Raw genomic sequence first — 17,624 nt, 5'->3', positions numbered from 1 at the left:
TGCTGTCAGCACAGAGCCTGTCCTGGCCTGGGAAAAGGAAGGGGGTTGCTCATTCTCCCTACCTGAGATCATGACCTGAGCAGAAATCAGGAGACAGACGCTTAACGGACTGAGCCACCCAGGGGCCCCTGGGCATTTTTCTTTTACAACGATAGTCACATCAATTAGATAATGTATAGGTTGTGTAATTGGGCATGGGTATTAGTAATAATTAATCCTTAATTGCCAACCTCAACCATGGCGGTTTTATACAAATAAATATATTGGGCTATACCACAGCTATGCGAAGAAATTCTGCCTTTTTTTTTTTTTTTTTTTCCTGGTCAATAAAATGAGATTGAGACCCAGGGAGCATAAGTGATTTGCCCACAGTCCCCACCTAGTAAGAGGCTGAACTGGGGTTGGAATGAAGGCAGCCTGAGTCCAGAGCTCAAGTTGCTAATCTCTTGAGCATGTTCTGCAGCTGTAGGAACCAGCAGGCATCAGACCCTGGGGTAGTTAGTACTTGGGTCTGGAGGACCTTAAAAGCAAGGCTAACAGGCTTTGACTTTTCTGAGTTTTTAAAAACATTGTCAACTATTTTATTCTTACTAGTAATATGCTTTATTCTTTTTTTTGAAGTTTATGTATTTTGAGAGAGACAGAGGCATTGTGAGTGGGGGAGGGGCAGAAAGAGAGAATCCCAAGTAGGCTGAGCAGTGCCAGCACATAGCCCAATATAGGGGCCCAGACCCATGAAACCATGAGACATGACGTGAGCTGAAACTAAGAGTCGGACACCTAACCGACTGAGCCACCCAGGTGCCTCCTTAAAGAACTGTATCATTATGGAACAATCAAAAAATACAGAAATATGAGGGAAAAATTATTTTATTTTTTAAGAAATTTTTTAAATGTTTACTTTTTGAGAGAGAGACAGAGTGTGAGTGCGGGAGAGACAGAGAGGGAGACACAATCCTAAGCAGGCTCCAGGCTCCAAGCTGTCAGCACAGAGCCCTACGCGGGGTTTGAACTCGGGAACCACGAGATCATGACCTGGGCCGAAGTTGGACACTTAACCGACTGAGCCACCCAGGCGCGCTGGAAAAAATTTTTTTAATTACCCGGTAATCGAGGATGTAAAGATAATAACTGTGAAGCTTTTAATGCATTTCTATTTGGTGGTTGTTTGTGTATATTTGTATGTTTGTTTATGAACATTTTGCACATTGATCATATTTTTCTGTGTTTAGCCTCTGATATATTTTAACTATGGAAATTTTGTTTACGGTTTAAAAAAATTTTTTTTAATGTTTATTTATTTTTGAGAGAGAGAGAGAGAGAGAGAGACAGAGCACAAGCAGGGGTGGGGCAGAGAGGGAGACAGAATCCAAAGCAAGCTTCAGGCTCTGAACTGACAGCACAGAGCCTGACGCTGGGCTCGAGTTCATGAACTGTGACTTCATGACCTGAGCTGAAGTCAGAGGCTTAACCGACTGAGCCACCCTTTTTTTTTTTTTTTTTACGATTTTTAAGTAACCTCTACACCCGTTGTGGGGCTCATATGATCAAGAGTTAAGCCAGCTAGGTCCCACAGAGCTATGGCCAATTTTTAAACATTGCCAAGAAAAATAAATTTCCATTTAATTTCACGATTGTCTTTATTATCCCCGTTATTATTGTTGTTCCTGTGAGTGTTTCCTGACAGTATAAGACTTTATTTTTGCATAATTTAAAATTAAAAATTTTTCCGTTGAAAAGTTGCAAAAATAGTGTAAGGAGTTCTCATATACTCTTTTTAAGTTGTTTTCTTTTTTCTAATTTATGTGTTTTGAGAGAGAGCGAGTTGAAGAGGGGCAGAGAGAGAGGGAGAGAGAAAATCCCAAGCAGGCTCCTTGCTGTCTTGTGCAGAGCCTGATGCAGGGCTCAATCCCACGAACCTTGAAGTCACTACCTGAGCTGAGACCAAGAGCCAGATGCTTACCTGATTGAGCCATCTAGGTGCCCCCTCAAATACTCTTTACACAAATTCCCCAGTTGTTTACATCCTGCCTGTCTTGTGGCTCCGTCAGCCATGTAACACCAGGAATATACCTGCAATTCAATGACAGCTTCTTTTAGCTTTCTGAAGGAAGGAAGCCCCACATATGGGTAATCAGGTATCTTGGTAAAAAGGATTTAGGGGAGGCTGATTATAGAATTTTAACATCCCGTGCTTGGTAATATTGGATGTTATACTATATGATAGAGTTATCTATCAGATGTTAGATGTTTAGTAAGTAATTACAAATAGTAGTTAATGGTGTTGTTACTTATTAAATAATGCTAGATAACGTATAACATCCTGGTTTGTAATCTGCAGTCTTCTATTTAATTTTGTTCTGTGTTTCATGTAAACGCCTTATAACCAGTCTCCCCTCCCCCGTCTCATTTCAAAGTCCAATTTTATGTACTGCCTTAAACTGTATATTTGTTGATAGACATTGTACAAAACTTTTATCATAAACTTGATGTTCTTTAATGTGGAATGCATTCCATAACCTTTGTCTTTTTTGTTGATGCTGCTTCTTTCTTTCTTTCTTTCTTTCTTTCTTTTTTTTTTTTTTTTACTTTTTGTTTTTCACGTAAGCTCTACACCAAACGTGGGGCCCGAACTCACAACCCGGAGAGCAAGAGTCACACGTGCCATCGACTGAGCCAGGTGCCCCTGTTCTTGATGCTTTTGAAGAGTGTAGAGGCAAGTTAGTTTGGAGAAGTTCTTCATTTGGGGTTTATCAGATGTACTTACTACGTGTTTAGGTTCAGTAATGCGTCATTAGCAGGGATCCCGTAGAACATTGAGGCGTCCTTGACATTGCAGCATAACAGGAGCCAAAGGACGTCGGTCTGTCCGTATATCGGTGAACTCAACGTTCTTACCTAAGCTAAGGTGATTTCTATTAGGTTTCTCCACTGCGAAGTCACTAATTTTTATTTATTATATTTTTTTAAAGATTGTATTTTTTAAGTAACCTCTATACCCAGCGTGGGGCTGGAACTCACAACCCCCAGATCTAGAGTCGCACGCTTTACCGACTGAACCAGCCAGACTCCCCTAAAGTTACTATTTTTTAAATCAAAATGAGTAAAGTTTATGGGGAGATACACTTACTGGTTGGCATTCTGCTGTGAGGCCAGGCTTCCCCATGTTCCCTGCTTATTCACTCAGATATAAATACCTTTATCAAGATGCACTCAGAATCTGTCAGTTAGTTTTGTGATTTAAATGACACGTAGATGAACAAACATTTATTTATATCAACTTGATGTGTATTGTACATATCATAGAATCCGCCCATTTTAGTTGCACAAATCAGTGATTTTTAGTAACTTCGCTGAGTGGTGCAGCCATTGCTGTAATTCAGTTCAGAACATGTTCATTCCCCCAGCTGGATTCCTCAGGCCCATTTTCAGTTCACCTCCATTTTCTCCCCTAACACCCAGGTGACCACCAACCTGCTTTCTTTCTCCTCAGATTTGCCTCTTCTGGACATTTTCTAGAAATGGAATCATAAAATATCTGGCCTTTTGTGACTGGCTTCTTTGACTTTCAGCAGCGTTTACCAGGTTCATCCATGTTGCGGCATGATCCATACTTCATTCCTTTTAATTACAGTAAAAGCATCTGAAAAACATTCCGCTGTACAGATTTGTCACAATTTGTTTATTTGTGCCTAAGTCATGGGTCAGCATTTCGGTGGTTTCCGGTTGGAGGGTTGTCAGGAATAATGGTGCTGTGGACACTCATGTACGGATTTCCAGTGATCATCCCGGGACGGGAGGGGAGTGACATCCCGGGCTACCTTTAATGTCTTTTTTCCGCCTCCCTAGGCCCCCCACCACGTGCGGTTCTGCCTTCCTGGGATCTGTGCAACTCTGTGCTCTGCACACTGCCAGAAGTAGGAGGACCCGTGACCATGTTCAAGGTGAGTAGGGCTTGCCTTTCTCACTTTCCAAATTCCATCTCATTATTCAGATGGTCACACCTTTTTCTGGGGATGACTCGAGCAGAGCTCCAGGCGTTGGAGGACCTGTTTTGTGCCAGGGTCTTCCCTTGTCCCTTTTGAATTTACTTTGCATGTATTTTTAGTTTTTGTTTTATTATTATTTTTCTTACGGAGTAGAAAAATTACTAGAAATGAGCAATTCTTCCAATTCATTACTTCCTTTCTGACAAGTGAGCTATTTTTATTTTCTCCCTCTCTTATCCTTGTCACTATCCATAACTGAATTTGTATTCGTGATATACATCTAATTTTAATTCTGATGTTTTTCCTTTAATGTTTTGTAATGTTCATTTTTCACAGTTGCATCCTGTCCCCGTTGAATCGATGTACTTTTTATCTTTACTTCCTGTTCAAAGACATGTATGTGGTTTAGGGATTTTACTGTTTTTTTTTTTTTTTTTTTTTGAGAGAGAGCGTGAGCAGGGGTGGAGAGGAGAGAGAGAGAGAGAGAGAGAGAGAGAGAGAGAGAGAGAAAGAAAGAGAATAAAAGCAGGCTCCATGCTGTCAACACAGAGTCTAGTGCAGGGCTTGAACCCACAAACCATGAGATCGTGACCTGAGCTGAAACCAAGAATCAGACGTTTAACCAACCGAGCCACCCAGGCACCCCTCGAGAGATGATTTCCACAGCTGGCCTGCTCCCTGACCCCTTTCTCCGAGTCACCCCGCCACACTGACCTGCTCAGCGCTGCAGGCACGTTGATAGCAGTTAGCACAGTCATTTATAAAATTTAAATTTTAAATGTAAAATCTTTAAATTTCTCTGTGGCCAGAGATACCTGATACGGAATTACCAGGAGCAACAACCTGAGGCAAAAATACTTGCTACAGGGATGCCAAAATAAAAAGGCAGAGCCCATAAGAGGAATCTTATGCATATGGTAAAGAGCAAAAATCCAAGTGAAATACAAACAAGGATGAGAGTAAGCATGTGAAAAATGAGAAACACAAATAAACATCTCAAAGGGAGTTATGTTAATTTACAGTCAAATAAGTGGCAATAATAATACAAGTTGTTCTTGTAAACCAGATTAGCAAAACCGTGGAAAAATGTATAGCCTGCTCTTGGCTGTCATTTGGAGACCCAGGACTGTTGTATTCTTCTTTTTTTTTTTTTTTTTAATTTTTTTTTAACGTTTATTTATTTTTGAGACAGAGAGAGACAGAGCATGAACGGGGGAGGGTCAAAGAGAGAGGGAGACACAGAATCTGAAGCAGGCTCCAGGCTCTGAGCTGTCAGCACAGAGCCCCATGCGGGGCTCGAACTCATCGACCGCGAGATCATGACCTGAGCCAAAGTCGGACGCTTAACCGACTGAGCCACCCAGGTGCCCCAGAGCTGTTGTATTCTTTTGAAAGATTAGCGGTGTAGGAAAAAGAGGGGGAAGAAAATCTGCCATCATATGATCACAATTTTAAACGTGCTCATTTTTGACGTTTTAATTTTCCTTTGCGATCATTTTCAAGTGGTCAGGGAAACAAGGTCTATGTAAAATGATGTTCTTTGCAGGATACGTTGTAATGAGAAAAATACGTAGAATTAAATACTGTTTAATTGGTATCGTTAAGTATAGTTTTCTGTTCTCTGGGATAACAGCCACAAAATGAGATGAAATATTTTTTTAATTTATTTATTTTAGAGAGCCAGAGCAAGTGGGGGAGGGGCAGAGAGAGAAGAAGAGAGAGAATCCCAAGCGGGTTCTGCACTGCCAGCACAGAGCCTGATGTGGGGCTTGAACTCTCTAACCATGAGATCATGACCTGAGCTGAAATGAAGAGTTGGACACTTAACCAATGAGCCACCCAGTCACCCTGAGAGGAAATATTTTTATTTTTCATTTTTTTTTAGAGAGCTTGGGAGCAAGTGTATGCAGGTGGGGGAAGGGCAGAGGGAGAGAGAGAATCCCAAGCAGGCTCCACGCCTGGTGCGGACCCCACCCTGGGGCTCGAGTTCACAACCGTGAGATCTGAGATCATGACCTGAGCCAAAATCAAGATTGGACGCTAACCAGCTGAACCACCCGGGTGCCCTGATGAGATAGTTGTTGATAATGGCAACGTGAAGAAATAATATGAATAATAACAAAGGTCTGTTAGGCACTTAGTCTGTGCCATGCACTGTTCCAAGTGCTAGGGATGTTCCCTGGTTTAATCCTTGAAGGAGCTCTGTCACAGAAGGACCACATACGGAGAAGAAACTCAGGCACATGGACAGACTTGTCCAAAGTCACACAGCTAGTAAGGCACAGGCCCTTGGGAATCGCACAGAGGCCTGCTGGTTCCGGAACATGATGCCGAACATTACATGGGAGAACCACGGAGCTGTCCCACAAGGTTAGCAAAAGCTCGTTAGTGGCACATGTGAAAGCAAAGTGATAGGGTTCATGCGTGTGTGAGAGGAGGAAGGTGGGTGTTGTCAAACGTTTGAACTAAATTGCTGAATGCTTCTGGGGCAGTCAGTACCACGCGTCGCGAAGTAAAACGTGTGTTGTCCAGGATGCGTGTTTAGAGTTTTTGGCGGTTACTTGTAAGTAGACTCCACGAGGATACAAAAACACAAGGACGTTGTCATTGCCACACATTTTGGTGAGGCTGACGAAACTCACCGTGGCATTGGCAGGGTAGAAGGAGAAGCGCCTGGAAGCCTACATATGGACTTGAGCCCCTCACACTCTGGAACTACGTCCCACCATGCTTTTCCGTGCTGCCCCGCTCCCAGTGGCCATTGGGTGCGAGATTGAGGTTATGTGTGCTTGGTGTTGTAGGAGGCAGTGACGTTCAAGGACGTGGCTGTGGTCTTCACGGAGGAGGAGCTGGGGCTGCTTGACCCCGCTCAGAAGAAGCTGTATGGAGACGTGATGCTGGAGAACTTCCGGAACCTGCTCTCTCTGGGTGAGGACAGGCGCTCTGTGACTCAGTGTCAGCTTCCTGGATTGGCTTTGTGTGTTTGTGTGTTCAAAGCTTTGGGGGTCTTGAAATGGTCCCTTGTATTTATGGTGTACTAACAATTTGTAATAACATAAAGTGGGAAATCTCAGTTCATTAGAACAGAATATATTGCAGCAAGATCTCCCGCCAGTTTTGTCAGTGGTGTAGGAGCCTGGTGGGAGATTTAGTGAAAATAGACATTGGTTAGAAATAGGTGTTTGTAATGCACGTTTCTGCATGTATGTCTGGGTCTTGAAATACGGGCCATGTTTGTTTGTTTTTTTTAATTTTTTTTAGTGTTTATTTATTTTTGAGAGAGAGACACAGAGTGTGAGCAGGGGAGGTGCAGAGAAAGAGGGAGACACAGAATCCAAAGCAGGCTCCAGGCTCTGAGCGGTCGGCACAGAGCCCGACTCAGGGCTCAAACCCACAAACCGCGAGATCATGAGCTGAGCCGAAGTCGGAGGCTTAACCGACTGAGCCACCCAGGTGCCCCAATATGGGCCATGTTTTTAAAAATGTTTGAAAAATGCTGGTTTTGATTAATTGATCAGTATGTGCAGGAATCCAAATGTTCAGTCGATTGTACCTTTAGTGTGTGCATTCTATTTATTTCTAAATGTCTTTCTAGTTTTGAGAGAGGGAGCATGTGTGCTCAAGCACGTGAGTGGGCGAGGGGCAGAGAGAAGGAGAGAGGGGATCTGAAGTGGGTTCGAGCTCACGAACCATGACATCATGCGCTGAGCCAAAGTTAGATCCTTAACCACCTGAGCCACCCAAGCGCCCGTAATGTGTTCGTTATAAATACGGACTTTGCATGTTCACAAAGCACCGCCTCTTCAAACATGATACATTCCACTTAGAGAAGGTAAAAACGCTTTGGATGATGCTAGCAAGCCACAGACGAGAGAAATCAGGTAAGAGCCAAGCAGGTGGGAGTCCTCGTAAGTGTTCTCCTGTGTGTCTTCGCTTCCTTCCGCCCCCTTTGCTGTCACCTGGTCCAAACTGCTAAACTGTTTCTTGAATCCTTTCAGCCGCTTGCCTGTTTCCACGCTTCCTCTTGTTTGTCTGTTCTCCGCGTAGCAGCCCGTGTGATCCGTAGGAACTGGAAGTCAGAGCCCCGTTCCTCTGCTCAAGACCCTTTGGGGCTTATTTTTCCCGGAGTTGAAACCTCTCGAAGTGGCTTCTTGAGTCCTCCATGGTGTGCTCCCCGTCCCCCACTTCCTCTGAATACCTCGCCCGTCCCCTTCCTCTCGCTCCGCCTCGTCCACCCACACCATGCCCCTCGGGGCTCCCAGACCTGCCAGGGACGCTCTAGCGCCTGCTGCCGGAACAAACTGCCACGCACTTCATGGCCTAGAGCAACACGGTTGATTACGCTTCTCTGGGTCAGAAGTGTGGCATGGTTCTTAACCAGGCCACAGTCGAGGTGTCTGCACGGTTGCATTTCTTTCTCGAGGCTCTAGGGGAGGATCTGTGTCTTGGCTTTTTCAGCTTCTAGAGGTTGCCCCCCGTTTTTGAACTTACGGCCCCTTTCTTTCGTCTTCACCGCCACACCCTGCTTCTCCCTGCCCGTTCTCTTGTGGTCACATTGCCTTCCTCTGCCCTTCTTCCGTAGCTTTCTTGCACTGTGAAGGATCCTCTTGATTGCCTTGAGTCCAGCTGGGCAATAGAAGATAGTCTTCCATTTTAAGGTCAGCTGATTAGCAGCCTTCATTTCCATCTGCAGCCTTAATTCCTCTTTGCCATATACTTAACGTATCTTAGGCTCCAAAAAATCAGGACGTGGATTCTTCCGGAGCCAGTTAATCTGCCTACTACACATACTTCTGCCTCAGAGCCCTTCCTTACTCTCTGTGGCTCTCTCTGACATATTTTTTTGCCTGAAATCCTTTTGTCCCTTCACTCCTTCCCTCCCTCCTTCCTTCCTCCCTTCCTGTGTCTGCTCGGTTTTAATGTCACAGGAACGGCCTTCTCTGACCAACTTAAGTAAAACATCACCCTCTTTACTTTTCTTGTTCTGCCTTAGGTTGTGCCTCATACGTTTTTGTTTGCTTGTTCATCTCCTCTCTGTCCCCGCTGGAGTTTGATCCCCTCCCCCCCCACCCCGGCGAGGGATTTTGCCTCTTTCGTTCATTGCTCTATTCTCAGTGCCTAGAATCGTCTGGTATGTGGCAGGTGTTCTGGAAACATGTATTGGCTTCGTGAATGTGCTAATGGAAAGGAGACCTCCACGTGTCCATGGGTCCTGGAGATAGCTATAGGTCGTGTGCAAACCAGAGCGAAGGAAGGATGTTGCAGAACATTGTTTGTTTTCTGATGAATGCCTATCCAGTTTCTTTCTGTTTGTTACTTTCTTGGGTGCCCTTGGCATGAAAGTGTGTTTGGGTATGTGCACTTGACCCGTGTCCCAGGGCAACTGGTAAGCATTGTGCTTGTGGTCATACTGAGTAACATGCTTTGTCTCTGTGCTCTGTGGCTTTCTTGGAACCTTCTGTTGGGGAGCATTTTCTTTTTTTTTTTTCTTTTTTAATTTTTTTTTTTTTTTTTAACTTTTTTTTTTATTTTTATTTTTTTTTTTTATTTTTGGGACAGAGAGAGACAGAGCATGAACGGGGGAGGGGCAGAGAGAGAGGGAGACACAGAATCGGAAACAGGCTCCGAGCCATCAGCCCAGAGCCTGACGCGGGGCTCGAACTCACAGACCGCGAGATCGTGACCTGGCTGAAGTCAGACGCTTAACCGACTGCGCCACCCAGGCGCCCCTTTAATTTTTTTTTAATGTTTGTTTATTTTTGAGAGAGAGAGTATGAGCAGGGGAGGAACAGAGAAAGGGGGAGACACTGAATCCGAAGCAGGCTCCAGGTTCTGAGCTGTCAGCACAGAGCCTGACACGGGGCCCAAACTGACAGACAGTGAGATCATGACCTGAGCAGAAGTCAGAAGCTTAACTGACTGAGCCCCCCAGGCGCCTCAGGGGAGCATTTTCATTTCTGGGAAGAATACTTTTGGAATGACAATTCTTTTTTTTTTTTTTTTTTTTTTTTTTTTTTTTTTGAGAGCATGTGTTTCCTGGGGAGAGGGGCGGGAGGATGGAGAGAATCTCATGCAGGCGCCACACCCAGTGCTGAGCCTGATGCAGGGCTTGATCTCATGACCATGAGATAACGACCTGAGCTGAAATCAAGAGCCAGATGCTTGGGGCACCTGGGTGGCTCAGTCGGTTAAACATCTCTTTTTTTGGTTTTGTTTTTGTGTTTAAATTTATTTTTATTTATTTTGAGACAGAGAGCAAGCCAGGGAGGGGCAGAGAGAGGGAGACAGAATCCCAAGAAGGCCCCGCACTGTCAGCACAGAGCCTGATGCAGGGCTCAAACTCATGAACCATGAGATCGAGACCTGAGCCGAAATCAAGAGTCGGACGCTTAACCGACTGAGCCACCCAGGCGCCCCTGGAATGAGGATTCTGATGTCCTGTTCTCAGATCCCCCAACAGAAGGAAGAAAGATATGTTTCTTCTTTCTTCTTCTGTGTTTCTTCTACTGTATCAGGCAGTATCAGCCAGGTTGCAAGCTGCCTTCCTTTTGAAGAGTTGCCATCTGCAGCCCATTTGCCTCTTTCAAAGCACCCACCCACGTTACTGCCTCGAGGTTTCCCCTTCCCTGTCCTCGGAGGGGAAGATTTAAGGTGAGAGTGATAGGAGACACATACCCGAATGCTGCCTGCATCTGGTTCAAAACTAGATCATGCTTTTTATTTTCTACAAAGTTAGCCATTAAGCAAATGTGAAAGAATATAGATTTCATACAATTTTTCCTTGATTTTTTAAATGAAGATTTGGTGCTTTTCAATTAGTAAACATTCATTGTGTTTTAATTAGAACTTTTTTTTTTAATTTTAGACCGAGAGAGAGCAAGTAGGGGAGAGGGGCAGAGAGGAGAGAGAGAGAATCTTACATAGGTTCCATGCTTAGCACAGAGCTAGACACGGGGCTCGATCCCGTGACCCTGGGATCATGACCTGAGCCAAAATCAAAAGTCGGACATTCAACCAACTGAGCTACCCAGGTGCCCTTCAACTAGTGAACATTCTGACGTAGAAAGAATCAGGAAATTTCCTGCTTAAAATTGTCAACATCCTCAGAGAGACTCCCTGTTCCCCTCACACAACTCCTCCTTTTAGGGGTCAGTTTGTTAAATATAACCATAAACGGAATTACTCACCAAGAAGTACATACTCACCTATTAGCGTTTTCCCAAGATTCTAGTAACTTATCTTTCCATTTGAACAATTTAATTAGGGACTGGGTAACTTGTAGAAGCAAAGTTTCTGAGTCTTTCTGAGCGTGAGCCATAGTAAGAAACACATCTTTCATTGTAACCAGAACATTTTGCATGTTGTAGATTTATATGTGACTTTCACAGGCATTTCACATAATGACACCTGTCCTGTTGGCAGTGAGGCTCTGATAGTTGCTGTCCTGGTTCTTTTTTCTGAGAGCTTATTGCAAGCTTTTAAATCTTTCCAGCTTACTAGAGTCTCGAAAGTTTTCGAGTTTGAAAAACTGTTGTGGTGGGTTATGTTATCCACACATCCATACATCCACAGTTCTTCCACATCCTATTATCACAGAGATAGTCCTAAAGCTTCAGAAGGAACCAGCAATAGGCCTTCCTTTCTTTTCACCCCAGAGACGCTTGCCACCTTTTATTGTTTTTGTTAGCATCCTGGTTGAGGTACCCCCGTCTCTCGATGTCCCCTGTGCAGCTTTTCAGCTTCCCAGCAAAACTGCAATATTCTTTCCCTTTCCTGTATCAAATAACTTACCTGGAAAAGATATTTTCTTTCTAGGATGTGGCTTCAACTCTCACCAGAATAGTTGAACCAGGATTCATTTAATTCATTTAACATGCACTTGTGGAGTACTTGCCACACTCCAGGCAGAGTTCTGGACATTGGTTATAAAGTCGGAAAGTGTAAAATGTGTTCACCGTACGAGGTATAACATGCTTCCCTCCTTGCTGCTGCATTGTGGTGGGAAAGACATATGGTGCCCGACGGATGACCTAGCAAGTCACATGCTGAGAGGGGTGCATGGAACATAAGGAAGGATGGGAGTTGCCGGAGGTGAACTGGGGGCGGACAGGGCTGATTATTTTACGCTGGGCCGTAAAGTGGCTTGTTGCTGGACTGACTTTGAGCAGAGACCTACAGGTCGTGAGGAATCATCCATGTGTCTGTCCAGGAAGTGTTCCTGGCAAGACCAGACTCCCGCAGTTGGGCTGGTTTTCGGAGGTTACACCATAACCTCATCTTTTCCTTTTCCCAGGCTCTGTCTCTGTTGTTTTTACTTTTTTTTCTAGAGCTCTGAATTACCATCAGGTTTTAGAACCATGTATGTTTTCTGTTCAACTTTATTTCCCTTTTGTCCTCACGAAGGAAACTTGCCCGTAGAAGATAAAGTTCTGCTGTCTGCTTTATGCTATGTTTTAGTCAGTGTGCCATTAGGTATTTGCTCCCAAACCCGCAAGTCATTCTAGATATTCCAGGTCACCTGGACGCTGAAGTAACTTTCCAATAAAGTGACCCAAAGCAGGGCTCTGTAGAGGCTGTCTCCCACACGTCTAGTGGATCGAAACGGGGGCAGCTTTTAATTGACTATTCATATGGGGAGGCAAGTGAATTTCCCTTTTAAACATTTCTTCAGCAGTGTTTTCAAAGACTATCTTTCTAGAGCAGTTTTAGGTTCGCAGCAAAATTGAGCGAAAGAGACAGAGATATCCCATATAGCCCCTACCCCCACACTCACCTCTTACGTGATCAGTATCCCCACCAGATACAATTGATGAACCTATATTGACACATCATTGTCACTGAGTCTATAGTATACATTAGGGTTTACTCATGGTATCATACATTATATAGACTTGGACAAATGGATAAAGCCACATATCCATCTTTATAGTATTATATAGAGTAGTTACACTGCCCTAAAAAATCCTCTGTCCTCTGCCCGTTCATCCCTCCCCTCTAACCCTTAGCCACCATTGATCTTTTTATTGTCTCTATACTTTTACCTTTTCAATAATGTCATATAGTTGGACTCATACTTTTCAGTTTGGCTTTTTTCACTTAGTAATACGCATTTACATTTCCTCCATATCTTTTCATGGATTAGTAGCTCATTTCTTTTTAGCACCAAATAATATTCCATTGTGCGTATGTACCACAGTGAATTTTTATCTGTCCGCCTACTGAAGGACATCTTGGTTCATTCAAAGTTTGGTCCTTGTGAATAAACCTTGTCCATGTTTTGTCTGTGTATGGATTGCTGTGTGGGCGTACATTTTCAGCTCCCTTTGGTTAATAGCAAACTGTGCAGTAGTGGGAGAGTATGGTAAGGGTATGTTTAGTTTTGTAAGAAACCACCAAACTGTCTAACAAAGTGTCTGTACTATTTTGTATTCCTACCAGCGATGAATGAGTTCCTGGTGCTCCACATCATGGCCAGCACTGGTGGTGTTGGTGTTCTAGATTTTGGCCATCCTAATACATGTGTAATGGTATCTTGGTGTTTGGATTTGCATAAAATAACATGGGGAGCATCTTGTCATACACTTATTGCCATCTGTAGATCCTCTTCAATGTTGGTTTTTTTTTAATGTTTATTTCTGAGAGAGAGAGAGACAGAGCATGAGCGGGGGAGGGGCAGAGAGAGAGACACACACAGAATCTGAAGCAGGCTCCAAGCTCTGAGCCATCAGCACAGAGCCTGATGCGGGCCTCGAACCCACGAGCCATGAGATCATGACCTGAGCCAAAGTCAGACGCTTAACCAACTGAGCCACCCAGGCGCCCCGATCCCCTTCGATGTTAAGAAGGTCTTTGGTCCATTTTTTAATCAGGTTCTTTTTCCTTATTGTTGAGTTTTAAGAAAAGTACTTTTTGAAAAGTTTATTGAAAAAATAATCTTCAAATGTTTAGACAATCTTTATGTAAATACAGAGACTTGGGAATATGAATGGGGTAAATGTTTTAGAAAACACATTTCTGAACTTAAGTTATTAGAGGTGGTCAAAAGTTTGTAATAGTAGCCAACCCATTTAATGTCTGTCAACACAGAAAGATAAGGTTAGGTGAACATGTGCAGAATTTCCAGGAATACTTTGAATATAGAAATATAAATATTTCAAGGTATTTGGTATTAGGACATATAATAAATCCAAAATTTGGTTATGTTACTGCTTTTCTTTAAGTTCTAATTGATTGATATTATCTATATAACTTTTCTAACTACATAACTTATTAACTACATAATTTTCTATTCAATATTCTACACTGACTTTCAAATTCAATAGAAATGGCCATAGAGGCAAACCATAAGAGACTCTTAAATACAGAGAACAAACTGAGGGTTGATGGGGGGAGGGGGGAGGGAATATGGGCTTAGTGATTAGGAGCCCACTGGCCCCCCTCCGGTGTTCCCTACACCTGCAAATCAGAGACTCTGACACATGGTGGAAAAGACCGACTGGACATTCTCTGGGTTCAGTAAAGTCTTACGGTCTCTCCTAAATGCGAAATCTTGAAAATACTGAACAAAGCCTTCAGTTGTCCACATCTCTGCATTCTCTGTCTTTACAGGAGGAAAGATCCAAAATAAAATGAAGACTGTTTTAGAAACAGAACCACACAAAGAGCTTTCCTGCTGGCAGATCTGGCAACAGATTGCAAGTGACTTAACCCAGTGTGAAGGCTCCATGATAAAGAGTTCTCAGTTCCCCAAACAAGGTGATTCACCTGGACAGGTTGGGGCCCGACTGTCTGAAACTCACACAGGTCAGAAACCTGATCAGTGCAGTGAATTTAAGAAATATTTCAGTGATGTCTCCAACTTTGATCTTCATCAACAAGCACACTCAGGAGTGAAGTCTCACACATGTCGTGAGTGTGGAAAAAGCTTCTGTTACAGTTCAGCACTTCATATTCATCAGAGAGTTCACCTGGGAGAGAAACGCTATAAGTGTGATGAGTGTGGGAAGGAGTTCAGTCAGAGCTCATGCCTGCAAACTCATCAGAAAGTCCACACCGTAGAGAAGCCATTCAAATGTGAGCAGTGTGGGAACGGCTTCTGTCGTAGGTCAGCACTTAATGTTCATTATAAATTGCACATGGAAGAGAAACCTTATCGTTGTGACCAATGTGGAAGGGCCTTCATTCATGCTTCCCATCTTCAGGAACATCAGCGAATCCACACCGGGGAGAAGCCCTTCAAATGTGATAAATGCGGTAAGAATTTTCGTCGTAGATCGTCACTTAATAGTCATTGTATGGTCCACACGGGAGAAAAACTGTACAAATGTGAGGAGTGCGGGAAGTGTTTCTTCTGTAGCACAAATCTTCACATCCATCAGAAGGGCCACACGCGAGAGAAACCTTATAAATGTGAGGAGTGTGGGAAGGGCTTCATTCAGCCTTCTCATTTTCGGGCCCATCAGAGAATCCATACTGGTGAGAAACCATATGTATGCAAAGTGTGTGGTAAAGGCTTCACTATGAGTTCAAATCTTCAGGCACATCAGAGAGTCCACACAGGAGAGAAACCATACAGATGCAACGAGTGTGGAAAGAACTTCGGGACGAAAACCCGTTACCAGGTTCATCTGGTGGTACACACGGGAGAAAGACCCTATAAATGTGAAGTATGTGGGAAGGACTTCAGTCAGAGAGCGTATCTTCAGTCCCATCTGAAGACGCACAGTGTGGAGAAACCTTACAAGTGTGAGGAATGCGGGCAGGGCTTCAATCAGAGTTCCCGACTTCAGATTCACCAGCTGATCCACACCGGAGAGAAGCCACACAAATGTGAAGAGTGTGGGAAGGGATTCAATCGTAGAGCAGATCTCAAAATTCACTGCAGAATCCACACTGGAGAGAAACCGTTTAATTGTGAGGAGTGTGGGAAAGTATTCAGGCAGGCCGCGAATCTTCTGGCACACCAGAGAATCCACAGCGGAGAGAAACCTTTCAAGTGTGCGGAGTGCGGGAAGAGCTTTGGTCGCAGTTCACACCTGCAAGCCCACCAAAAAGTGCACACTGGAGAAAAGCCGTACAAGTGTGAGGAGTGTGGGAAGGGCTTCAAGTGGAGCTTGAATCTGGACATGCATCAGAGGGTCCACACAGGAGAGAAACCCTACAAGTGTGGGGAGTGTGGGAAGCACTTCAGTCAGGCCTCGAGTCTTAAGGTTCATCAGAGCGTCCACAGTGAGGAGAAACCGTACAAATGTGATGTGTGCGGCAAGGTCTTCCGCCACTCTTCACAGCTACAGTCTCATCAGAGAGTTCACACAGGGGAGACCCCTTACAAGTGTGAGACCTGTGGTCAGAGCTTCCGTTGGCGATCCAAACTTTCACATCATCGCAAAACTCATGGTGGCAGTACGGTTTATGAAGGTAACAAGAGTGGTAAGAACATGAAGGAATTGTGTGTGGAAAGAAGTTCTCCAAAATGACATTGTGTGAAACCCTGAATTCTTACCATCATCGGGTCTCATAAGAGAGAAAATACTTGTTTGGTTTAGTTGGTATTGAAGCAATAATTGAACCTATCTCGGTTTTCACCAGATCACACAGTGGAGAACCCTTAAGTGGTGTGATACGTTTTTGTTCAGAAGCACTTAGATAGTACTTAGGAATAGAGTTTGGTCTGGCCTTTAACACAAGCATAATGGTGTGCATGCCAGAATTCATATGCACTAGAATGTAAGCTGCATGAGGACAGGGACTTTGCTGCTAAATATACGTAGCCCTCAAAGCTGGAGGCGTCATAATTCTGGACTTCAAGTTATATTACAAAACTGTAACAAACAAAATAGTATTGTACTGGCACAAAAATAGACACATAGGTCACTACAACAGAATAGAAAACCCAGAAATGAGCCCACAAATACATGGTCAGTTAATCTACAACAAAGCAGGAAAGAATATCCAATGGGAAAAATAGCGTTGGGAAGACTGGACAGCAACATGCAAGAGAGTGAAATTGGACTGCATTGTTACCCCATACACAAAAATAAATCCAAAATAGATTAAAGACCTAAGTGTGAGACCTGAAACCATAAAAGTCCTTGAAGAAAGCATAGGCAGTAATTTCTCTGATATCAGCTGTAGCAACTTTTTTTTCTAGATAGATCTCCTGAGGTAAGAGAAACAAAAGCAAAAATAAACTATTGGAACTACATCAAAAGAAAAAGGTGCACGGCAAAGGAAACCACAAAACTAAAAGGCAGCCTACTGAATAGGATATTTGCAAATGGTGCATTCGATGAGGAGTTACTATCCAAAATATATGAAGAAATTGTAAAACTCAACACCCCCTCCCCCAAAAATCCAATTACAAAATGGGCAGAAGACCTGATTAGACATTTCTCCAAAAAGACATCTAGATGGCCGGCAGACACATGAAAAGATGCTCAACGTCTCTTCTCAGAGAAATGCAAATCAAAATTACAATGAGCTATCACCTCACACCTGTCAGCATGGCTAAACTCAAGAACAAAAACAACAGGTGTTGGCAAGGATGTGGAGAAAGGGGAACCCTCCTGCACTGTTGACAAGAATGCAAACTGGTGCAGCCACTGTTAAAAACAGTATGGAGGTACCTCAGAAAAT

At 43.7% G+C, this 17,624-nt stretch overlaps 1 protein-coding gene across 1 annotated transcript in view; it reads left to right on the top strand.

Annotated features, from left to right (window-relative positions):
- The window catches only part of LOC125916150 (zinc finger protein 234-like), a 69,436-nt gene that overhangs the window by 26,954 nt on the left and 24,858 nt on the right, over positions 1-17,624 (top strand). Inside the window, exons 8-10 of the mRNA XM_049622314.1 lie at positions 3,850-3,944; positions 6,791-6,917; positions 14,598-16,255. Of these exons, the coding sequence (XP_049478271.1) occupies positions 3,850-3,944; positions 6,791-6,917; positions 14,598-16,255 (1,880 nt within the window). The remainder of the gene's footprint in view (positions 1-3,849; positions 3,945-6,790; positions 6,918-14,597; positions 16,256-17,624) is intronic.

The sequence above is a fragment of the Panthera uncia genome (genome assembly GCF_023721935.1).
Source record: "Panthera uncia isolate 11264 chromosome E2 unlocalized genomic scaffold, Puncia_PCG_1.0 HiC_scaffold_19, whole genome shotgun sequence".
NCBI classification, from domain to species: domain Eukaryota; kingdom Metazoa; phylum Chordata; class Mammalia; order Carnivora; family Felidae; genus Panthera; species Panthera uncia.
The sequence above is the reverse complement of the archived record's forward strand: the minus strand, read 5'-3'. Positions and strand labels throughout refer to the sequence as shown.